Below are 26,201 nucleotides of genomic sequence, written 5' to 3'. Positions count from 1 at the left end.
CCCTAGTGTGTGGATGTGAGTGTGAATGTTGTCTGTCTATCTGTGTTGGGCCTGCGATGAGGTGGCGACTTGTCCAGGGTGTACCCCGCCTTCCGCCCGATTGTAGCTGAGATAGGCTCCAGCGCCCCCCACGACCACAAAGGGAATAAGCGGTAGAAAATGGATGGATGGATGGATATTGACAGCATATGAACGTCACACACCCTCTCTATCAACAATTTTTACAATCAAGCGAAACACAACAAAAATGCAACAAACAGAGCGAAATATGAACACGAAGGGTAAAAAAACCCCACCTACAATCTGATATATCCATACTCCGAATCCGAATTCGGGAGATGGGGTGTGTGTGTGTGTGTGTGTGTGTGTGTGTTGAGGTGGGGGGGAGCGGTGGGTGTATATATTTTCAAGTATATCTTATATACATATACACACATATATATATATATATATATATATATATATATATATATATATATATATATATATATATATATATATATATATATATATATATATATATATATATACACATACATATATATATATATATATATATATATATATATATATATATATATATATATATATATATATATATACACATACATACATATATATATATATATATATATATATGTATATATATATATATATATATATATCACAATATTTAAACAATTTCTTAATTTTCTTTTATTACATACAATGCAAAACAAAGAAAAACTAAATCACAGTACACAACAACTAAACCAGTGGTCCTTAACCTTGTTGGAGGTACCGAACCCCACCAGTTTCATATGCACATTCACCGAACCCTTCTTTAGTGAAAAATAAAATGTTGTTTTTTTTCAAATTCAAGACAAAGTTATATGTTTTTAGTAACACTTTAGTATGGGGAACATATTCTAAGTAACAACGACTTAATTTGGAGTTTTTTGGACAATAGGGGAACATATTTTAAGTTAAAGTTAAAAGTTTTAAGTTTTAAGTAACAAAGACTTAATTTAGAGTTATTTGGTTCGGGTTAGGGTTAGGGCCAGGGTTAGAGGGTTAGGGTTATACTAAGGCCATGCCGAATTAGGCATTAAATAGTACTTAATAATGACTAGTTAAGAGCCAATATGTTACTAATTTTGCATGTTAATAAGCAACTAATTAATGGTGAATATGTTCCCCATACTAAAGTGTTACCATGTTTTTTTACTGGTGCACAAAATGAACCGTGCATTGACATCGCCTTGTTCAAAGAACAAAACCAACACAGTGCATAAACTCACAACAAATTACACACCTGCAAATCAGTGTGACTTCTGCTGTTGCCGTATCCGTAATACGCCGATAGGGAGAAGTTTTTATTTACACGATGAGTCGGGTGTGTCTTGACCTCCGCCGAACCCCTGAGCCCGACTCACCGAACCCCTAGGGTTCGATCGAACCCAGGTTAAGAACCACTGAACTAAACAAAAGCAAAAACTATAATTTACTGTACTACTCATTTAAATCCTTTGTTTTTTACCCTCAAAGTCTAAGGAATTATTATGGGAATGTATAAACAAACAAAACCAACAAAAAAAAAAAAGTTTATATAAAAAAATATATTGATCTAATCACTCTAGTGTCAATCATATACTGATACTACTCTTGGTATCGACACCACCAATTTATGGATTAACCCCCCTTCTCAAGTATCGTGTACTGACAATGCTGACTCACCAACAATTGTTGTTACAGTATATTGTCCTCTCTCTAGACTCTTATTAATCTACTTGTTCATTTCCTGTTAATATCTGCTTACTTTCTGCTGCAAGGTGGTTTCATCTACACTTCCTAAACTTATTTCTTCTGCTGTTTCAAGTTAGTTTAGGGCAGGGGTCGGCAACCCGCGGCTCTAGAGCCGCATGCGGCTCTTTAGCGCCGCCCTAGTGGCTCTCTGGAGCTTTTTCAAAAATGTATGAAAAATGGAAAAAGATGAGGGGGAAAAAATATATTTTTTGTTTTAATATGGTTTCTGTAGGAGGACAAACATGACACAAACCTCCCTAATTGTTATAAAGCACACTGTTTATATTAAACATGCTTCACTGACTCAAGTATTTGGCGAGCGCCGTTTTGTCCTACTAATTTTGGCGGTCCTTGAACTCACCGTAGTTTGTTTACATGTATAACTTTCTCCGACTTTCGAAGACGTGTTTTATGCCACTTCACGTCTCATTTTGTCCACCAAACTTTTAACGTTGTGCATGAATGCACAAAGGTGAGTTTTGTTGATGTTATTGACTTGTGTGGAGTGCTAATCAGACATATTTGGTCACTGCAAGACTGCAAGCTAATCGATGCTAACATGCTATTTAGGCTAGCTATATGTACATATTGCATCATTATGCCTCATTTGTAGCTATATTTGAGGTCATTTAGTTTCCTTTAAGTCATCTCAATTCAATGTATATCTCATGACACACTATCTGTATGTAATATGGCTTTTAATTTGTTGCGGCTTCAGACAGATTTGTTTTTGTATTTTTGGTCCAATATGGCTCTTTCAACATTTTGGGTTGCCGACCCCTGGTTTAGGGTCTGCTTCTGGCCTGCTCCCAGTGTGTAACATGCTTAACCTCGTCCTCCAGTGAAAATGAAACTTAATAATGACACTTAAGATACTAAGTAATGCAGTTTATTTGCCGAAATAGAGGTGAATATTATTAGCTTAGGTGAGCAGCTCCACACTGTGTATGCAGACACATAATTAGCAGTTAGGTTGTCAGCCGGGGGACTGAAAATAAATAGTGTCAGCCAGAGGACATTAGCGTTTGTGATCGGCATTAAAAGGCATAATCGACAATGGCGATCACATATTTTTTCTTGAAAATCAGCCAATATCAATCGATGAGCACATCCCAATTTATTTTTGTTGCTTTTGCACTCCAGCCTCACCCTAGCCTATTTTGGTTTTCCTAAAAACAAGATCTAATCAGGAATCTGCTTAAACCTAGTCTGACATTTTAGGGCCTTTAAACACACTTTAGGGCCAAGTAATAGAGCATCTTTTGCAGTCATGGTGTCTGCAGAGCGGGACTTCAATGATGCACTGCTTCACGATTTCATCTTTTTTAGCTTTTACAAAGAAGGCTGATAGATGTTTTTATAAAGTGTGCAGTGTGTGTGTATTTGTGCAACATTCAACAGACTGCACTAATCCAATATGGCAGGACCCTGTTGGTCAATTAACCTTGTCATTATGTCTTGTTAAGCCCACCAGAGCAGCAGAGAGTCCGAGCACAACCTGGCGGCGAGCAAAGGATGAAATGAGATCACATGTAAGGGCCAGTTAAAAGAATCTTGTAACGCTCTTAAAATAAACAGAATTTTCTGTCTTTTTTCAAATCTAAACGTGATCAGGGTTGTGCGGTATACTGGAACTAATAAAGTACTGCGGTACTAATGAATTAAAATAGGTACTATACTGCCTTTGAAAAATACAGATACTTTTTTTTTTTTTTCGAACATGACGGCGCGCAAAGGCGCATGCTAGTCAAAGCACACACGCAGAACAGAAGCGGACAGAAGAGGTAGAATAGCTTAAAAAATAATGATAGTGTTGAAGCTATAAAAATTTAAGTGCAGTTCTGTACATGGTGCTTTAAAACATACCTAGCTAGCGGCTAACGTCCATTCGCAGTCGACACTCTTTTAGCTACTTCTAAATCAGTAATCCTTGCCTCCATGGCGACAAATAAACTACAGTTCTTACAAGTTCCATCCCTGCAGGATGAGGAACAGCTAAACATGCTTTACTACAAACCGTAGGAGCATACAATAGCTAAACAGTAACAGCAAGCCAGCACTCCTGAATGTAAACAAATGTTATTGGGGGATCTACACAGACATCGCCTGTAACAATACAAAATACAAGAGCCGCAAATAGTCGATACTACAATGATTACATCGATATTAGAGATGTCCGATAATATCGGCCGATAAATGCTTTACAATGTGATATCGGAAATTATCGGTATCGGTTTCAAAAAGTAAAATTTATGACTTTTTAAAACGCCGCTGTACGGAGTGGTACACGGACATAAGTAGAAGTACAGAGCGCCAATAAACCTTAAAGGCACTGCCTTTGCGTGCCGGCCCAATCACATAACATCTACGGCTTATCACACGCACAAGTAAATGCAATACATACTTGGTCAACAGCCATACAGGTCACACTGAGGGTGGCCGTATAAACAACTTTAACACTGTTACAAATATGCGCCACACTGTGAACCCACACCAAACAAGAATGACAAACACATTTCGGGAGAACATCCGCACCGCACCGCAACACAACATAAACACAACAGTACAAATATCCAGAACCCCTTGCAGCACTAACTCTTCCGGGACTCTACAATATACACCCCCACTACCCCCTAGCCCCCCCCATCCCCCCCACACACCTCAACTCCGCCCACCTCAACCTTCTCATGCTCTCTCAGGGAGAGCATGTCCCAAATTCCAAGCTGCTGTTTTGAGACATGTTAAAAAAAACGATGCATAACTTGATTTTCCATAACTTGAGTTGATTTATTTTGGAAAACCTTGTTACATTGTTTAATGCATCCAGCGGGGCATCACAACAAAATAATGTGTTAATTCCACGACTGTATATATCGGTATCGGTTGATATCAGAATCGGTAATTAAGAGTTGGACAATTTCGGATATCGGAAAAAAAAGCCATTATCGGACATCTCTAATCGATATTAACATCCCAAAATCTTTTGTGTTTTAATATTGTTTATAAACTCAGAAAATATGTCTCTGGACACAGGAGGACTTTAAATAATACTAATGTATGACCCTGTAACTACTTGGTATTGGATTGATACCAAAATGTGTAGTTTCACCTAAAACTAATGTAATGTATCCAAACAACAAAGAAAAATGCTTATATTTTAACAAAAGTGTAGATAAACATGTTAAAAGAGAAAGTAACCAGATCCATCCATCCATTTCTACAGCTTGTCCCTCATAATTTTGACAAAGTAATAGAATGCAAAATGACAATATGTTACTGCATGCGTCAGCAGGCAAATTAGGAGTAACCCGTTGTTTGCTTACTTGTTACTAAAAGAGAAGTTTTCTAGTATGTTTATCATCTTATTTAATGCCAAAATTGTTATTTTATAGCAATAGGAAACATATTGTTTATTATAAGATTATCTGTTAAAATAAAGCCAATTATGACAATTTAATGTGGTCCCCTTTATTTCAAAAAGTATTGAGATACATTTTGGTACCACACCAGTACCAAAATATTGGTATCGGGATAACCCTAAATGTGAAAATACACATATTGAAACTCAAGTTCTCTAAATTACTCAATATGTACCTATGAAGGTTCCCTTTCATCCAGGTCGTTGTCACCACACCAAGAAGTCGATTGAACGCCCTGAGATACTCAAAATGTGTACTGGCGCATCTCAGTAGACTTTATTTCATGTTTGTACAAGGTTCCTCAGTGGAAGATGACTCATTTGGCAAACAGGACTGAAATAAACAAGGTTGACATTTTTAGCATAGAATTGGCAAATACAGGGCAATTATGCTTTTAGCATGTTGACACAAAGCACCTTACAATGGTATTTTTTAAAGGGGCCATATTATGATTTTGTTTGTTTTTTCAAAACACTTAATTTTTGTCTACATAACATGTGATAGACTTAGACTTCCTTTCATTGTCATTCAAATTTGAACTTTGCAGTACAGATAAGAACGAAATGTTGTTGCATTAGCTCGTTGTAGTGCAGGATAAAAGAGCAATAAGGTGCAGATATAAATAAATTACTGTACAGATAAAAATATTGCACTTTTGCATATGCATCCACGTTTATGGATGTATGTTATATTGTCTTTATATTCCAGCGAGTTAATCCGTATTTGGGGGGAACTGAGGGGATTATTACGATGCGTTCAAGAGTCTTTTGGCCTGAGGGAGAACAGAACCTGGAGGTTCTGCTACGGAGGCTGCGGAACTTCTTTCTAGAGTCCAGCAGTGAAAATGATGGCCCTTTGGGAAAAAATTTGGAAAGGCTTTGTTGTAAAGCTCTTCAATCCACATTTCAGCTGCTTCCAAAAACGGTTTGTTTCGAGAGTCGGAGTTGTCAGATGCAAATGAAGCCCTACCACGCCCCCTCACGCTGACTACACTTTTGTCCCCACCCCAGCAGCCTTGTTTTGTAGGGTTTTTGTTTGTTTGTTTTGCTCAGACAGTATTGAATATGCTGAAATGAGGTGGCGACTTGTCCAGGGTGTACCCCGCCTTCTGCCCGAGTGCAGCTGGGATAGGCTCCAGCACCCCTGAGAGGGACAAGCAGTAGAAAATGGATGGATGGATGGTATGGATTATGTGTTTTGTTTCCAGCTCGAGGAGGAGACGACACAGGGGACAGAAAGTAAGAAAGCCCGGCTACAAATCCATCTATTTGCTGGCGAAAGTTTGTATTATTTTCTATTTTATATATTAACACAGTGTTTTTCAACCTTTTTTGAGCCAAGTCATTGGAAAAATCCCGAGGCACACCACTAGCAGAAAACATAAAAAAAATTAAACTCAGCAGCCGATATTGACAGTACAAAGTCGTTCTCGCAATTGTTGGATATAAATTCAAACCATAACCAACCGTGCATCACTATAGCTCTTGTCTCAAAGTAGGTGTACGGTCACGGCCTGTCACATCACGCCCTGACTTATTTTGAGTTTTTTGGTGTTTTCCTGTGTGTAGTGTTTCCTATTTGGTTGTTGATTGTCATGTACGGGTGTACTTTGTGGACGCAGTCTGCTGCTGCACACGCTGTAAGTCTTTGCTGTCGTCCAGCATTCTGTTTTTGTTTACTTTGCAGCCAGTTCAGTTTTAGTTTCGTTTTGCATAGCCATCCCTATGCTTCAATGTCTTTTCTTAGTGGCACACGCCTTTTTTAAATTTTTGGTTTAAGCATTAGATACATTTTTACCTGCACGCTGCTTCCCGCTGTCGTCTGCATATTGTGATCACGACAAACAATGTTCCCGACATCCACAAAGCAATTAGCTACCTGCTGCCACCTACTGATATGGAAGAGTATTACACGGTTACTCTGCCGCGCTCTAGACAGCACAAGCACTCAACAACGGCACATTATTTGTAGATTATAATTACTGGTTTGCAAAAAATATTTGTAACTAATTTAGGTGAAATTACATCCTCTCCCATGGCACACCAGACAATATCTCACAGTACACCAGTATGCCGCGGCACAGTGGTTGAAAAACACTGTATTAATACATTCAATGCACTGCTGCTTTGACCACTTCTAAACAATAGAGGCTCGGGCAGACTAAGTAATAACTGATTATAATACTAATTGGTCCATTGCCAAACACAGTTGACACTGATCCAATTCAAAGTATTTTTTAGGAAAATCATCACTTATTTTGCCGGAGGATGGTGACGCTGTTGTCTTACATTAGAAGGCTCAGCTAGTTTGCTAGCAACATATATTGATAATCTGCTGACGTCACACTTAGGAAAAACGTCACACTCGGGGCATATTACAAACTAACCATTTGGAGGAAGATGTTTTATGAATATCTCGCAATGCCTCCATTGTTCATTTCGAATTTTCGGAATTTATGCAGATCCCAAATACACATAAGTAGGTACCAATAGGTAAGAAAAAATGGTTTTGCATAATAGGGCCCCTTTAAAATAAGCATTATATAAATCTATTTTGATAACAGGACTGTGACCAAGTAAACTTTTTCAGTTCGGATAACAACAAAGAGATGGAGTTCTGTGAAAAATAGATTTAACTATTATTTTAGCCAAAGCCCGCCAGCTAAACGTTGTCTATATGCCTGTGTGCAGCTTTCTAACCCAACATAATCAGAAAATACTATTTTTTTTAGCAAACTAGATAGCTTTGATGTTGTTTTGTTTGTTTTTATTACTGCTATTTTGCCTGCCCTTTGTTAACATATAAATTGATACTTTGTTTTTATCTGCACTTTGCCTCTCAATGGACTAAAGTTTCATCGAGTTAATACTATTTTTGTAACAACCTAATAAGCAGCATGGTTACAGTATAAATAAATATTTTCTGAATGAAGTAGTCATATTTATTGTTAGTTAGCACATGCCTAAAAATGTCTCAAGCTGAATAAAATAATTTAAAACATTTATATGCACGTACAACACTTAGAACTTTTAGCATATCAGTATGTGGAATTAAATTATGGAATGGATTAAGTAAAGAAGTTAAAAATTGTACTGATATGATCCAGTTTAAGAGGTTGTTCAAAAATAATAGTGCTTACAGAGTACAAAAAAGAAGAATTATGAGAAATACTTTCAACCTTATTGAAAATAAGATATTCTTCATCTCAGTATGTTAATAATGACTGAATTAATTAATTAATTACATATGACAAAACTGTTGTATACTAATTCATAGATGTTATTTTATTATATAAAAAGGTCAGTAAATGATTCTATATATTTGTAAACGCTTTGAAGTGGGAAAGGGGTAGGATTAAATAAGCTTTGCTTCTTCCTACTCCTTTTCGGGCATGATGTAAAATGAAATGATATGAAATTGTGTGATGTATTATGATGTAAGTGTGTTCATGTTCGAAATAAACTGAGAAGAAGAAGAAGAAGAAGAATATAAAATTAGAGCCACTGAATAGGTGGACACCTCATAATCCAATTAGTCGACAAGTCGTTAAGATAGTTGATGACAAGTCAACTATCAAAATAGTCAGTTGTAAACCAAGTTAGCAAAGTTAGTGTGTTAGCGCCACAAACTGTAGGTCTGACCCACATTGCATCTGTCAAATGAGCTCCCCAACTCTATCCAGACAGTATCGATATTCTGAGAGGTAAACAAGCCTTCGGTCATCAGTCATCAGCGGAGCGACAACAGGGGATAAGATGATTATACACTAACAGATACTCCATTCCCCAATCATTACGCAGGCTAACAATGTGTTTATTATAGCGGCTGTAGTTTTGTATTATACAGTATATAAATCTCTTCCTCCACCTTCATAATGACTTCTACACCTAAAGCCTCAGCAGTTATCTTGATGTGATTTTTATTTGGGTAAATATGCGCTCGACTGAGACCGATAAGCTTCCTTCAGAATTAGGAATTTCTTCATGGTTGCTATCTATGAGGGGCAAGTGTATGTGTGTAGAAATTAGGGCGACGAATTCACAGGAGATTTTTCTCGCCGTGGTGAAGAGTGATATGCTCGTCTTGCTATATTTAGCAACGAGAGGGCAGCGCTGCATGCTGGATAATGGCACTCATGTATTTAACATGTACACATCTCAAGGCTCGAAGCGCCACCAGCAAGAGTCCCATGCTCGGTGTGTAAATGTAAATTTACAATTATTTTACAAGATCTGCGATGAGTTTGACTCGACATGAAAAATGCAAAAATATAAAATTGTCAAGCTGATTCACGACTTTGTCACAGAGACTGTTGCTGTGTTGTGGAGCAACAACAACACTTCAAGATCCGTCGTTTGTTTTTGCTACAGTCATGCTGCGACCACATGCTCTTTAATCCTAATTCCTATTATGCACAATACTCAATGTGATGAGTTCTACGCAACTGCAAACAACCAGAAAAATAAGCAAAAATAACGAATTCCAATGCACAAGCGCAGGAGTGATGAAATGATGAAAACCTTCAACGCGTTCCTCAAAATATCATTAATACAGTGGTACCGTGGGATACGAGTGGTTCAGTGACAAAGCGTTTATCTTGAAAAACTCGTATTATGAAACATGTCCCAACTGAAATTAATCAATTTAATCGGTACTTGGTCGTCTAAAAAAACTGCACAATTTGCACATGTGACATGTCTTAAAAAACTTTTAGATGAAATATTGTATTAAAAAAAAATACAAGACAATGTAGTCTCAGGGCATTCAATCCATCCCCACTGGACTGTTTGGTTTGTCTTAGAGGACGTTTCACCTCTCATACAAGTAGGCTTCATCAGTTCATGCTCATAGACTTAGATTGGTCAGACCTAGTCTTAGATTTAAACTGATAAGATCTAGTCTAGTGACTGGTGCCCAAACCCCAAATATTTATACTCCAACACCAGGAGAGTGTGCTTGAGCATGGATGTTTCCGTCCTATCGTAGTGAGAAAAACAACTGTTAGATGCAAACGAGCAATCCAACTGTCAAAGCCGACGACAGTCGTTGAAGTGTTAGTTCCACTCGGTAGCATTGAGGTATCATGTGGCAGAGCAATCACTGTCGATCGACCACTACCAGCCTAAAATAGTCTAAATCAACCACGTTACCATTCCATTCAGTTTTAAACAAATGGAACAAATGGCATTCTGATCACCTTCTGTGGCCAGAATGTTTTTAACTCCTGGTATTTGTTGGAGGCTAAATTGCAGAGTCTTTTAGATATGGTTGAAAGGACAGTGTTGTATGTGGGAGACAGGTGGTGTCGAAGACCTCCTCCTCTGTTCAGGGATGGTTTTTCAACCTCAACATTGATGGCTTCCCTCACTCCTCTTTCGTATACAATGTGTCCTCAAAGGAGTGCTGTTTCTCCTTGAGGTGCAGGTAGACAGCTGAGTTTTGGCCTGAAGAGTTCGCCCGTCTATGCTGTACCAAACGTCAACTTAGTGGTTGTTTTGTTTCCCCAACATATGAATCATTGCATTCGTCATTACACTGGGTATCATTCACCAGATTGTTTTTGTGGGTGTGGGTTGTCCGGTCTTTAGGATGCACTAGTCTCTGTCTCAGGGTGTTGCCTGGTTTAAAGTGGGATGTTGGGTTGGTTAAAAATTATTCTGAGTTTCTCAGATAGACCTGATACATATGGAATGACAATATCTTTGCGTACGTCAATTTTTTCCTCCTCATCCAATCTGTACTTGCTTTTTCTCGAACGTGATGCACTTTTCACAAACGACCAGCCTATGCTCTTTCTCTTTGCCCTGTGGGCTGGTGGGAACATTATCAGATCTGTGTTGAAGGGTTCTGAAAACGGACAGTTTGTGTTCCAGTGGGTGGTGTGAGTCAAAAAGTAGGTATTGATCGGTATGTGTGGGTTTACGGTAAACTCCGACATGGAGGCCCTTGTTCTCTCCAATGTGGATGTCCCAGTCCAAAAAAGGCAACTTACTGTATTTGACATCCTCACGTGTGAACTTGATGTTTTTGTTCACCGAGTTAATGAGCTCGGTGAAGGCTTGCACTTCTTGGCTTATGATTTTAACCCATGTGTCATCCACATATTCTTACTATTAACTTGGTGCTGTTACTTTAAAAGAGCTCAGAGCTCGCTTTTCCATGTCCTCCATGTAAAGGTTTGCCACTATTGGGGATAGAGGTGATCCCATTGCACAACTGTGTTTTTGTCGGTAAACGTTCCCATGAGTTAAAATTACATAGTACTAAGGCAAAGTTCCAGCACAAAACAAATCTATTCTGGGTTTAGTGTGCATCTATCTTGTAAGGCAATGGTTCTCAAATGGGGGTACGCATACTCCTGGGAGTACTTGAAGGTATGCCAAGGGGTATGTGAGATTTTTTTAAAATGTCTGTCAAAAAGAACTGTGAAAAGAAATGCAACAATGCAATATTCAGTGTTGACAGCTAGATTTTTTGTGGACATGTTCCATAAATATTGATGTTAAAGATTTATTTTTTTGTGAAGAAATGTTTAGAATTAAGTTCATGAATCCAGATGGATCTCTATTACAATTCCCAAAGAGGGCACTTTAAGTTGATGATTACTTCTATGTGTATAAATCTTTATTTATAATTGAATCACTTGTTTATTTTTCAACAAGTTTTTAGTTATTTTTATATCTTTTTTTTCCAAATAGTTCAAGAAAGACCACTACAAATGAGCAATATTTTGCACTATTATACAATTTAATAAATCAGAAACTGATGACATAGTGCTGTATTTTACTTCTTTATCTCTTTTTTTCAACCAAAAATGCTTTGCTCTGATTAGGGGGTACTTGAATTAAAAAAGTGTTCACAGGGGGTACATCACTGAAAAAAGGTTGAGAACCACTGCTGTAAGGTGTGATCATCTAGTACACGCTGTCTCACTGTCTCTACTGCATCCTGGGTTGGAATACAGGTGAACAGGGAGGTGACGTGAAATGTAACTATAGTTTCATTGTTGTCCAATTTTAGGTTTCCGATCTTCGCTACAAGGCCAATGAAGTTTTGGATATGATGTGGTGTTTTGCCAACCAAAGATGCTAAGATAGGCCACATACTTAGCAATATTTTATGTCACAGAGTTCATGCTGCTGACAGTGGGTCTGAGAGAAGCCCCATATTTGTGTATTCTTAGAAGCCTAAAATGTACCAGGGGTGGTTTCTTGTGGGTATAATCGGTAATACAATGCCTAGTTGATGGCTTCTAACTTTAGTAGAGTTTGTAAGTACTGAATGATTCTCCTCTTGTGCCCACTTGTTGGGTCCCTTTTGAGTATTTTAATGTTAGAGTCTTTGAGAAGTGTAAGCAACTGGTTTTGGTAATCAGCTTTGTTGAGAATTACTGTGCACCGCCCCTTATCTGCTGGCAGGATTGTGATGTTTTCATCCTTGCCTAGTGATGCTTCTGCTTTCCTCTCCTCAAAGGAGAGGTTTGGCATTAGAAAGAGCTGCTGCCACTTCCAGCCGAATTTGGTCCCCTTCAGTTTCTGTTAGGTTGTTTTTCCTAATGGCTGATTCTGTCGCTGTGATCAGACCAACTGTGGGAACTTGCTGAAGAGTCATGGCAACGTTCAACCCTTTCGCCAATACCTTTTTTTCTGGTTGGGTAAGATTTATGACGAAATAAATATTTACCCATCAATTGTGTGATTCCTTATCAGTTCAGCTCCCTTTTTCTTCCCTCCAAATAAGTGCTTGGGATGTGGATGTGTTATCACTAAGTTGTAATTTTTTTAATCTTTCTTGTTTGTCTTATTTTGGTTGTGTTGTGTAAGTTGGGCTTTGGTTGTGAAATTCATCACCTTTTCCCAGACCTCTTCAGGCAGAATTATGTGCAATTTGAGAAAAAAACTCGTCACCTTTTACTTTAAGGCTTTCAATTGTCTGTCCTGTGGCCTTTCATGGTAGAATAAAGGCCTACATCTCAGCTTAAAGCTGCCGATATTATCGGACATCTCTATTAATTTTACAAACACTGTATGTGAATATTGCATAGTCTAAATAATCTCAATTTACAAACACAGTGAACATGAATATAGTATAATAAACATAGAAATGTACAAGCACACTGGTTTTCAATATTGTACACTCAAAATAATCTACATTTACAAGCACACTATATGTGGATATTGTAAATTCAAAATCTACAATCATACTATATGTGAATATTGTAAATTCAAAATAATCTAAACTGTCCAACCCAGCGCTTGTACTAAACTGAGCAAGTGTACCTAATGCTGTGTCTTCATCATTTTCCCTGCTGCCCATTGTTTGTGTTTGCAGACACACTCACGTGGGATCTTGTTGAGCTCGTTCATGAACTTGTCCTTCAGCTTGGAAAAGTTCTCGTCCTTCTGGCCTGTGCCTGGGCCGCCAGCTATGTTGGTTGTGTTGGCACCGCCGCCGCCCGAGGACGAGGAGGAGGCGGTAGGTGCGGGGGGCGCCGCTGCGAGCGCTTCCCTTCGACTTTCGTTCATCTTTCTTGCTGGGGCGCTGGACGGTGAAAAGAGACAGAGACATCAGGTTGTCTTTCTCGGGACAGATGTGTGTAGAGCTTTGCTCGACGGCCGCAGGGCGTGCGAACAGCTGTTAGCTAATCCTGCACAAACATCCGTATTTAAAGAACAAAGCTGCCCACTCGTTGTTTAAACTTCAGATTAGCATCGCACAGCGGACGTTATTTATTAGTCTCGTACGACACGGCAATAAATCTCAGTGCCACTTTGGATTTAATTGAATTGAGTGTTTGCAAGTGGGCCCGAAAGGACACAACAGATGTGTTTGCATCCAAAACAATATATGCCTTCTATATTGCGCTCCTTCCCACTGTCCTCTTGTAGGCGAACAAAGGCAAAGCAGGGGAATATAAACACAGAGTGGCGTTTGTAGTATTCTCACACTACCTTTGCACCTTAATGACTGCTCTCCCATTCAAGCACCAAACAGCAACATCCGTATTCTCTCCTCACTGCGGGATATTCACTTCAGCTTGATTTATCTTCACGCAAAACCTGAGAGCAGCGATGACCTTTTTCCCAGTGTAATCAAGACTGCGTCGGGAATATTATACATACAATATTTGCCCTTTGGCTTTTTGGGGGGGGGTATGTAACATGCACAAAATGGCTGCATTTCTCCCTGCTAGTCATAACGGCTCATCATTCCACTCCAGCGACGTGTCACATTGAATGTTCCCGACTTTGGACCCCCACATGAGTAGAAGACGGGGAGTCAAATGCAACATGATATCTCTTTCTACATAGAAAATAATAACACAAATTATTTCACAAAGTAGCAACATCAGGTATAAAACCTTCACCCAATTACAGAGCGGACAGATGGCCCAGCAGGTCCCCAACCACAGTGGTGATGCTGGCAATAAACCCCCTTCTGACACTTCCCTTCTCTAACTGGGTCACCTCCCTCGCCATTTACTTCCATCACGCGCCCCAAAACAACATGCCCTGTGCTTTGAAACCAAGTAGAAGACGGTCTATGAGTGGGAAACAAGGATGATATTAGTCGCTTGGTGTCTGTAAAGGGTTAATCAGCCAGTAAATCTACCAATTAAAAGCCTTTTATCAGCGATCATCTACTGCACTAACTGCTGAGCACTTAGTTGCATGTCAACTTAAATGAAACCAGCAGTTTAAATGACTCAGTGACAGAGAAGAAATGGCGTGGGTCGGCTGGTAGAGCGGCCGTGCCAGCAACTTGAGGGTTCCTGGTTCGACCCCCAGCTTCTGCCATCCGAGTCACGTCCGTTGTGTCCTTGAGCAAGACACTTCACCCTTGCTCCTGATGGGTCGTGGTTAGGGCAGCTCCCGCCATCAGTGTGTGGATGTGTGTGTGAATGGGTGAATGTGGAAATAGTGTCAAAGCGCTTTGAGTACCTTGAAGGTAGAAAAGCGCTATACAACTATAACTCATTTGCATTACTTTAGAAATATTCCCTATTACAGTAATCCCTCACCACTTTGGGCTTCAAATTGTGCAGTTTAACAATATCCTTTTTTCACCTTTATTTTAAAAGTACATTTTCATTTATGCCTTCAATCAATCAATCAATCTTTATTTATATAGCCCTAAATCACAAGTGTCTCAAAGGGCTGCACAAGCCACAACGACATCCTCGGTACAAAGCCCACATACGGGCAAGGAAAAACTCACCCCAGTGGGACGTCGATGTGAATGACTATGAGAAACCTTGGAGAGGACCGCATATGTGGGTAACCCCCCCCTCTAGGGGAGACCGAAAGCAATGGATGTCGAGTGGGTCTGACATAATATTGTGAGAGTCCAGTCCATAGTGGATCCAACATAATAGTAAGAGTCCAGTCCATAGTGGGGCCAGCAGGACACCATCCCGAGCGGAGACGGGTCAGCAGCGTAGAGATGTTCCCAGCCGATGCACAGGCGAGCGGTCCACCCCGGGTCCCGACTCTGGACAGCCAGCACTTCATCCATGGCCACCGGACCTGTGCCCCCCCCCCCAAGGAAAAGGGGAGCAGAGGAGAAAAGAAAAGAAACGGCAGATCAACTGGTCTAACAGGGGGGCTATTTAAAGGCTAGAGTATACAAATGAGTTTTAAGATGGGACTTAAATGCTTCTACTGAGGTAGCATCTCTAATTGTTACCGGGAGGGCATTCCATAGTACTGGAGCCCGAATAGAAAACGCTCTATAGCCCGCAGACTTTTTTTGGGCTCTGGGAATCACTAATAAGCCGGAGTTCTTTGAACGCAGATTTCTTGCCGGGACATATGGTACAATGCAATCGACAAGATAGGACGGAGCTAGACCGTGTAGTATTTTATACGTAAGTAGTAAAACCTTAAAGTCACTTCTTAAGTGCACAGGAAGCCAGTGCAGGTGAGCCAGTATAGGCGTAATATGATCAAACTTTCTTGTTCTTGTCAAAAGTCTAGCAGCCGCATTTTGTACCAACTGTAATTTTTTAATGCTAGACATAGGGAGACCCGAAAATAATACGTTACAGTAGTCGAGACGAGACGTAACGAACGCATGAATAATGATCTCAGCGTCGCTAGTGGATAAAATAGAACGAATTTTAGCGATATTACGGAGATGAAAGAAGGCCGTTTTAGTAACACTCTTAATGTGTGATTCAAACGAGAGAGTTGGGTCGAAGATAATACCCAGATTCTTTACTGATTCGCCTTGTGTAATTGTTTGGTTGTCAAATGTTAAGGTGGTATTATTAAATAAATGTCGGTGTTTAGCAGGACCGATAATCAGCATTTCCGTTTTCTTGGCGTTGAGTTGCAAGAAGTTAGCGGACATCCATTGTTTAATTTCATTAAGACACGCCTCCAGCTGACTACAATCCGGCGTGTTGGTCAGCTTTAGGGGCATGTAGAGTTGGGTGTCATCAGCAAAGCAATGAAAGCTAACACCGTATTTGCGTATGATGTCGCCTATATGCCTTATATGTATTACAGAAGGGGTTCTTAAACGTTTCGACCTAGGGGCCCAACTTTTCCAATACAGAGGGGCCCACTCAAATATTAACACTGAATTAGTAAGTTTAGTCTTGATTTTAATCGTATTCAATAATAACATCTAACCTACACACTGTTTAACCGGATAAACCTGTCAAATGATAAAAAAGCAAGTGTTAAATATTATCGTCAAGGCTTAGCTCAGGGTGGTTCCAAAAGTAAATATTAATCAAGAGTCATATTTTTAAACATATTTTTACATAAAATCCCGCGGTGCTAAAATAAATACCTTCACATTAATTAATATAATATATTTCTTAAATAAATTGTCAATAATACAGATTCACTACGTTTGTCATAATTTGTGTGCCTAAGAAACTTCTCTTCTTTCTAATAAACAGTATTTTCAGTCATAGTCTTTACAAAAATGTATTTTGGTTTCAGTTAAACTTTAGTCATCTAAATTGGTTTAGTCGACTAAATTCGACAATAGTTTAGTCACTAAAACTACAGTGTGCCTCCGAAATGACAACACAGGCACGGCTTCTTAAAGACGGGCTCTTTACTTGGGTTTATGCCGTGAAAACTACAGGACAAGACATGAAATACAATGCTTTAGACATAGTTCAGTCACAGGCAAATAAAGTGCTAAACAAAATACCGGTAGCTACCTCGTGGCCGCCTGCCACTTCGGAGGTTTTTGGGCAGAAAATATTTCAGTCTTGTGCATACTAAATGAGCGTACAATAATTAAACCAATGTACTTTATAAATATACAGAACAATTCGACACAATATGACAAAATAATTTGTTCAGCTAGCTAAATGTTCTTGCTGCTGCTGATGGCTCGCTCAAAGTCCTTTGCATGGCTGGGCGAATGCAGGTCTCGCAACCTCCAATACTAAACCAAAAATAGCGGTGTAACAAAGGAAATAAATTGCCCTTTTTATAGTAAACAAAATGTGTCTTATTTACAAAAAATGTAACATGAATTCACAACCAGAATAATTTTCAACAAAAAATATTAACCCTTAAAACAAAAATATTAAGTGTAAGTTTCAACGACACTTACATACAGTAAAACACAAAGCATAAAACATATGAAATGTTTTAAAGGGGAACATTATCACAATTTCAGAAGGGTTAAAATCATTAAAAATCAGTTCCCAGTGGCTTATTTTATTTTTCGAAGTTTTTTTCAAAATTTTACCCATCACGCAATATCCCTAAAAAAAGCTTCAAAGTGCCTGATTTTAACCATCGTTATATACACCCGTCCATTTTCCTGTGACGTCACATGGTGATGCCAACTCAAACAAACATGGCGCATAGAACAGCAAGCTATAGCGACATTAGCTCGGATTCAGACTCGGATTTCAGCGGCTTAAGCGATTCAACAGATTACGCATGTATTGAAACGGATGGTTGTAGTGTGGAGGCAGGTAGCGAAAACTAAATTGAAGAAGAAACTGAAGCTATTGAGCCATATCGGTTTGAACCGTATGCAAGTGCCTAGTGGTTAGAGTGTCCGTCCTGAGATCGGTAGGTTGGGAGTTCAAATCCCGGCCGAGTCATACCAAAGACTATAAAAAAAATGGGACCCATTACCTCCCTGCTTGGCACTCAGCATCAAGGGTTGGAATTGGGGGTTAAATCACCAAAATGATTCCCGGGCGCAGCCACCGCTGCTGCCCACTGCTCCCCTCACCTCCCAGGGGGTGATCAAGGGTGATGGGTCAAATGCAGAGAATAATCTCGCCACACCTAGTGTGTGTGTGACAATCATTGGTACTTTAACTTTTTTAACTTTAAGCGAAACCGACGAAAACGACACGACAGCCAGCGACACGGGGGAAAGCGAGGACGAATTCGGCGATCGCCTTCTAACCAACGATTGGTATGTGTTTGTTTGGTATTAAAGGAAACTAACAACTATGAACTAGGTTTACAGCATATGAAATACATTTGGCAACAACATGCACTTTGAGAGTGCAGACAGCCCAATTCAGGCGTGCTAAGAACATATTTTTCCACGATTTCAGCACTCAGGTTAACCATAACTAAATAGACACAAAATACTGCATTACACAAGACTACTCGATTGATTGAAAAAAATAAATGTTTTTAAGCTAAATTATTGGTAAACACAGTTTATGTATAATAATTTACGTAAAACCGCGAGTAATGAATAAAGTTTTCATCAATTAATATATTCTGTAGACATACCCTCATCCGCTCTCTTTTCCTGAAAGCTGATCTGTCCAGTTTTGGAGTTGATGTCAGCAGGCCAGGGAAGCTAGGGTCTTTATCGTTGGAAATGCATCTGCTTTGAGTGTCGCAGGATATCCACACATTCTTGCCATCTCTGTCGTAGCATAGCTTTCGTCGGTAAAGTGTGCGGAACAAACGACTGACCATTTCGTCGGCTTTCCCCACATCCTCGTATTTTGAACAAATTTCGTCCAATTTCTTGCCACTTTCGCATCTTTGGGCCACTGGTGCAACTTGAATCCGTCCCTGTTCGTGTTGTTACACCCTCCGACAACACACCGACGAAAGTGAGAAAATGGCGGATTGCTTCCCGATGTGACGTCACGTTCTGACGTCATCGCTCCGAGAGCGAATAATAGAAAGGCGTTTAATTCGCCAAAATTCACCCATTTAGAGTTCGGAAATTGGTTAAAAAAATATATGGTCTTTTTTCTGCAACATCAAGGTATATATTGACACTTACATAGGTCTGGTGATAATGTTCCCCTTTAAGTTTTCTTGAAAGCAGCTTCATTTAGCCTACTACTGTACCTGCAGGCTTTGGTTTAACACAAACGTGCTATGATTATGGTTGTGAATGATGCTGTGAGTCATCTTTTGCTCCACATGTCAATGTCAATACATTTTTTTTACAGGACTTTTTTCTTTTCTATTTCAGCTTCATAAAGTCTCACAAAATCTAATTTAGTTTTCTTTGGAACTGTCAGTTTCTATGCAGTGTTTCTATCATTTGAATAAAGTCCTCATCTTACTAGGCATGTGAGCACCCTGTAAGAAAAAGAAGAGGAAAACTGACAAAAACATGTGCCGTTTCTATCGGTACAAAGTGCTGTCACACAAGCCCCGAAAGAACATTTTGAAAATCAAGACTTCATTTCCTGCAATTGGATGTAATTCTACACAGTACTTTACCTTTAGATTTATTCTCAACTGCCAACCTCGTTTGGCTGTCTTTTTGACACATGTCCCATGTAATGTACCACATAATTTATTTTATGGATAATTTACTAACAATATTATCATTGAAAATGTAATGTAAAATTCAATGACATGCATGCAAAGAAATCAGAAAAAGTTTCCCATTTGGTAACTCTATCCTATAGCCACGCCGCCTCGGGTAATATACTTCCAGTGTTGTGACCATACTTGCCAACCCTCCCGATTTTCCCGGGAGACTCCCGAATTTCAGTGCCCCTCCCGAAAATCTCCCGGGGAAACTATTCTCCCGAATTTCTCCCGATTTCCACGCGAACAACAATATTGGGGGCATGCCTTAAAGGCACTGCCTTTAGCGTCCTCTACAACCTGTCGTCACGTCCGCTTATCCTCCATACAAACAGCGTGCCGGCCCAGTCACATAATATATGAGGCTTTTACACACACTTAAGTGAATGCAAGGCATATTTGATCAACAGCCATACAGGTCACACTGAGGGTTGCCGTATAAACAACTTTAACACTGTTACAAATATGCGCTACACTGTGAACCCACACCAAACAAGAATGACAAACACATTTCGGGAGAACATCCGCACCGTAACACAACATAAATACAACAGAACAAATACCCAGAACCCCTTGCAGCACTAACTCTTCCGGGACGCTACAATATACACCCCCCATCTCCCGAATTCAGAGGTCTCAAGGTTGGCAAGTATGGTTGTGACCTCTGTTTACATCCATCCCGTCCAAAATATACCTTCTCGCTGGCTACTTATAAATGCTTTCGAACTACAACTGGTTCGGAACTAACAGTATTGTAATCATCCAAATATGATTAGCAGCAAAACAAACTCCGTCAACGCACGCAACGACAAGTAAGCCAGCTAGATGACGCTAACTATGCTTGGAATTCAGTGCGGCGTTTAGGCAAGAGGAACAGCGAGTGCCTGCAGCTGAGGCGAGCGTGCAATGAATTATGTTGAGAACCTACTTTTTCTGATATTTCATTAAAAAAACAAGGACATTATATTTTGACGCGAAAATTAATGTTTAAAAATCCGGATTTCCGTCTTTTCGCAGACTTTTACATTCCTGTCTTTAACAGTAGTGACAGGTCATCCTGTGATAGTAATAATAATAATAATAATAATAATAATAATAATAATAATATTGCTATGGTTTGCTGTGAAGTCATAGTTTTCAGATATAAAAGAGCTAAATATATTGTTGTGTTACATTCTGTCAGTCTGAAACCCCAAGACGCAACGACAGGAGATGGCGTACAGGTTGGAATCCATTTAATTCTGAAAAAACAAGGTAATGTGCACACACAGGAAGCATAAACACAATCACGAGCAAAAAAGAGAATGCATGCATGACATTTTTAATCACCAAATTAGCACAGCAAAGGTGTGTACAACTAGCAAAGCACACCAGTAGTTAATATAGTAACAGTAATAATATGCTAGTGTCAGCTCTGGCTAACTCACAGTGGTGTAGATGTCACAAAGACTTGCCTGCTGATGATGTCACGGCATCAAAAGTGAATTGTGTCCTATTCTTTCTCCCAGTTGTGCACATATTATGATAAAGAACTTGTTTAACTCCAACAGTTTAGTCCAACTCCCCTATCTCACCAAGAAAAAGCATCTGACTGGATATTCAGAGCTTGTCTCAACCATCTACAAGACGAAATTAAATACGATTGGATTTTTGTCAACATTTTTTGTCTTGTTTTTATTCGACATATAGATCAACATAACCTTGTTTTTAAACCACGGTAAGGAAGAAAGTGAGTGTGAAGGACACTGCTGAGATCAAGAAGCGGATGACATCCATTAAATGTAAGAAATATAACATCAAAAACACGACTGAGTGTTTAGGCAAAACAATTCGAGGGTAGCACTGCTGACGCTAAAATAATATTTAAATGCCGCACATTTACCGTATCCATAATAGCTGCTGATGCCGCTGGAAGGAGATGCTGTGGAAGTCCACGCTCCAAGGTAAAGGCTGTACAATATTACTACATCACATCATAAAACTACCATACCATTGTACTACATTTTATTGTATACATTTGATAAAACATTTCTTATTTTGAAGGTTGTTGTTTTTTTATAAGTTGTGCTGTTTTGGGGGGCTTGTGTAAACACCAATTAAATTGATTTCAACTAATTTTATCGCTGACAACAAGCTATCCATACACTTGGGTAAAACAGAATCCATCCTGTTTGGGTCCCACATCGACCTTAAGAAAGTCAATGACTTCACTATAAAAGTGGGTGACATTGTTATCACCAGGAAAGATGAGGTCACCTACCTAGGTTCCATTCTAGGGGCTAATCTTTCCTGTGATAAAATGGCAACCAAGGTAATCAAAAAGGTCAACCAACGAACGAGATTTCTCTATAGAATCTCCTCCCTGGTCAACAAAAGCACCATGAGGGTTCTGGCGGGAACTCTCGTTCAACCCTTTTTTGATTACGCATGCACCTCCTGGTACCCTTGCACCTCCAAAACCCTCAAATCTAGACTCCAAACATCCCAGAACAAGCTAGTCAGATTACTTCTAGACCTCCACCCCAGATCACACCTCACTCCTACCCACTTCTCCAAAGTGGGCTGGCTCAGGGTGGAGGACAGAGTAAAACAACTTGCACTGAGCCTAGTCTATAAAATCCGCTACACCTCCCTGATACCGAAGTACATGTCAAACTACTTCCTTAACGTAAATGACCGCCATAACCACAACACCAGGGGGAGCTCCACTAACCACGTTAAACCCAGATTCCGAACTAACAAAGGTCTTAACTCATTCTCTTTCTATGCCACATCAATGTGGAATGCGCTCCCAACAGGTATAAAAGAAAGGGCATCTCTATCCTCCTTCAAAACCGCAATAAAAGTTCACCTCCCGGCAACTTCAACCTTAAACTAACACCCTCCCCGGATTGTTGTTAATAATCAAAGGTAAACAATCAAATGCAGATATTTTTCTTATGTCTTCTGATCTCTCTCTCTCTCTCTCTCTATGTCCACTACTTGCTGTACACATCCTACCAAGTCAGACCTACATTGTTTCAATATCCATTTCTCTGTTCTCAATTGTTGATGACTGATGTAAACAACCAAACCTGACCCCCCCCCCCTCCACCCCCCGAATTGTAAATAATGTAAATAATTCAATGTATACACCCTGATGATTATCTTGTGTGATGACTGTATTATGATGATAGTATATATGATAGTATATATCTGTATCATGAATCAATTTAAGTGGACCCCGACTTAAACAAGTTGAAAAACTTATTCGGGTGTTACCATTTAGTGGTCAATTGTACGGAATATGTACTTCACTGTGCAACCTACTAATAAAAGTCTCAATCAATCAATCAAAAGACAATGACTTGACAAAAAAGTGGTTTGAGTTAAGAGCTCCATCACAGAACCAATTAAAAGCTTGTAAGTTGAGGTACTGCTGGTTATTGGAAAAATGTCTACAAATTTCCCGTACAAAGTCCTGAAACTCCAGATGGTTTAAATGGTGCTGAAATCAATAAGTTGGATCAATAAGGAAGTGATCTGAGCAAACATGCAGACACATTTTATGTGAATGTAGAAGCAGCGCCTTAAATTCCCTCTGCAGCAATGAAACGCTAATAAAGTTTTATTGCCGGCGAGCACGTAGCCGTGACAAGCTGCGCTGATCATTCTGAAATCTCTGGCAGGTTTGATTACACTTGCAGGCTTGGGAATTGTCCTCAGGAAGACACTTCTTACAGATAAACTAATATAATGAGCACAAGGACACTTGCTTGGGGCTAAAGAGAGTGGCGACAGTTTAATTACAATAAACGCTTGTGTCATATTTATTGTATCGGTGTGGAGATTATCGGATAATTCAATTCAAGTCATGAAAGGGGAACTGCACTTTTTTGGGAATTTTGCCGATCATTCATAATCCTTATGTAAGACTTTTTTTTTTTTTTTTTAATGCATCCTAACTAGTAAATAAATGCAATCAAAAGTCCACTTGCAATGGAGCCTACGAGAGTCGCCTTATTCTGCCTATAATGCAGACATCCAAACACCTTGAACAATGTTTTTTTTTTACAAACACTAAGTATATATGCAGTGAAGTAACAGAAACATTTATAATGTAAGGTCCGGTGGCCATGGATGAAGTGCTGGATGTCCAGAGTCGGGACCCGGGGTGGACCACTCGCCTGTGCATCGGTTGGGGACATCTCTGCGCTGCTGACCTGCCTCCGCTCGGGATGGTCTCCTGCTGGCCCCCCAATGGACTGGACTCTCACTATTATGTTAGATCCACTATGGACTGGACTTTCACAATATTATGCTAGACCCACTCGACGTCCATTGCACCGGACACCCATGGGGGGGGGGGGGTCACCCACATCTGCGGTCCTCTCCAAGGTTTCTCATTGTCATCCCACTGGGTTGAGTTTTTCCTTGCCCTGATGTGGGATCTGAACCGAGGATGTCGTTGTGGCTTGTGCAGCCCTTTGAGACACATGTGGTTTAGGGCTATATAAATAAACATTGACATTGATTGATTGATAATAATGTAATATTTATGTATTTTGCTCATCTAAAGCACACGGCAGCGCCTTAATTTAAAAAACGCATCACAATGTTCTCTTTTTCCTTCGACATCACTGATTATTACTCACTGCAGACTTCATGCTGCCAACAAACATAATAAAACATCACTTACTGTACAATGTGTGCTGTCACTGGCATGCCAACTGCTAGGATGATCACATATTCCCGTTTAGATGAAGAATGATTCATAATCTTTGCAAAGATAAAAAGTGTTTTTGGTGCATACTTGCCAACCCTCCCGGATTTTCCGGGAGACTCCCGAAATTCAGCGCCTCTCCCGAAAACCTCCCGGGACAAATTTTCTCCCGAAAATCTCCCAAAATTCAGGCACACAATATAAACAGCATACCTACCCAATGACGTTATAACTGTAGAATGATCAAGGGCGAGTTCTTGGTGTCTTATGTGGGTTTATTGTTAGGCAGTTTCATTAACGTCCTCCCAGCGCGGTAGCAACACACAACAACAGCAGTCACGTTTTTATTTACTGTAAAGCAGTTCGTCTGCCGTAAACAGCAATGTTGTGACACTCTTAAACAGGACAATACTGCCATCTAGTGCATTTGATGAAAGCACTTTGTGTGTGCCACACAGCAATGCATCATCAGAGGTGGTTAGAAAAACAGCATGGTTAGAAAAATAGTGACAAATAGAACAAGGATGGACAATTCAACCCTTAACTCAACAATGAGTAGATGAGTGTTATGTGTGTGTATATGTGTAAATAAATGAACACTGAAATTCAAGTATTTCTTTTATATATATATATATATATATATATATATATATATGTATATATATATATATATATATATATATATATATATATATATATACATACATATATATATATATATATGAAATACTTGACTTGGTGAATCCTAGCTGTAAATATACTCCTCTTAGCCACGCCCCCTCACGGCCCCCCACCCCCACCTCCCGAAATCGGAGGTCTCAAGGTTGGCAAGTATGTTTTGGTGTCTTTCTTGTCATTGCTAAATTGGCTGTCAAAGTTGACCAACTTGTCGGATTATGCCCTCATCCTTCTACTATCAAGGTGAGAAGCAGTATTTATGATCTAGAATAAACTTCCACAAGCTCCAAGGTGAGAAAGCAGCTCACCAGCCGATGATGTCAATAGTCACACGAGCTACTTAGCTCTTTGGGATCACGGCGCCGCTATAAATATTTTTTCTGCGTTAGCGCTTATAGTAACAATATCACTAATACCTGGTAATATTCAAGTCACAAAATATGAATGGTGTATTGTTGGCAATTTTTGGATGGTTATTTAGAGGGCTTTATGGGAGGAATGGAGAACCTCAGGTTGGCTCCGCTGTGTGCGGACTTCTATTTATATTTATTTACGAGTTAGAATGCATTAAAGAAATACATCTGTCGTCGTCTCTCATAATGATTGTGAACGATAGGCAGGAAAACAAAAAGTGCAGTTCCCCTTTAAAATTTGCAGAGACCGTCCTAGTTAGGCCATTATGGTTTTGTTTCCATGGCTACAACAATCACAAAGATGCCCCCCCCTTTATTGTATGTAATGACATTGGCTTTAACAGCATACTAAATGTGGACCTTCACTCACTGCTGAGGCTTTGTAAACGTAGTGAATGGCGGTGCCAGGTCGCTCTCG

General features: G+C 39.6%; 1 protein-coding gene across 5 annotated transcripts in view; it reads right to left on the bottom strand.

Moving 5' to 3' along the window:
• Positions 1–26,201, bottom strand: part of syt1a (synaptotagmin Ia) — a 216,083-nt gene that overhangs the window by 39,209 nt on the left and 150,673 nt on the right. For all 5 annotated transcript variants that reach the window (XM_061959648.1, XM_061959646.1, XM_061959650.1 and 2 more), the window contains one exon: positions 13,546–13,745. In XM_061959648.1, coding sequence (XP_061815632.1) covers positions 13,546–13,729 — 184 coding nt within the window. In that variant the 5' untranslated portion in view covers positions 13,730–13,745. The remainder of the gene's footprint in view (positions 1–13,545; positions 13,746–26,201) is intronic.

This window comes from Nerophis lumbriciformis, linkage group LG05, assembly GCF_033978685.3.
Source record: "Nerophis lumbriciformis linkage group LG05, RoL_Nlum_v2.1, whole genome shotgun sequence".
NCBI classification, from domain to species: domain Eukaryota; kingdom Metazoa; phylum Chordata; class Actinopteri; order Syngnathiformes; family Syngnathidae; genus Nerophis; species Nerophis lumbriciformis.
This window is presented reverse-complemented; position numbering and strand designations above follow the sequence as displayed.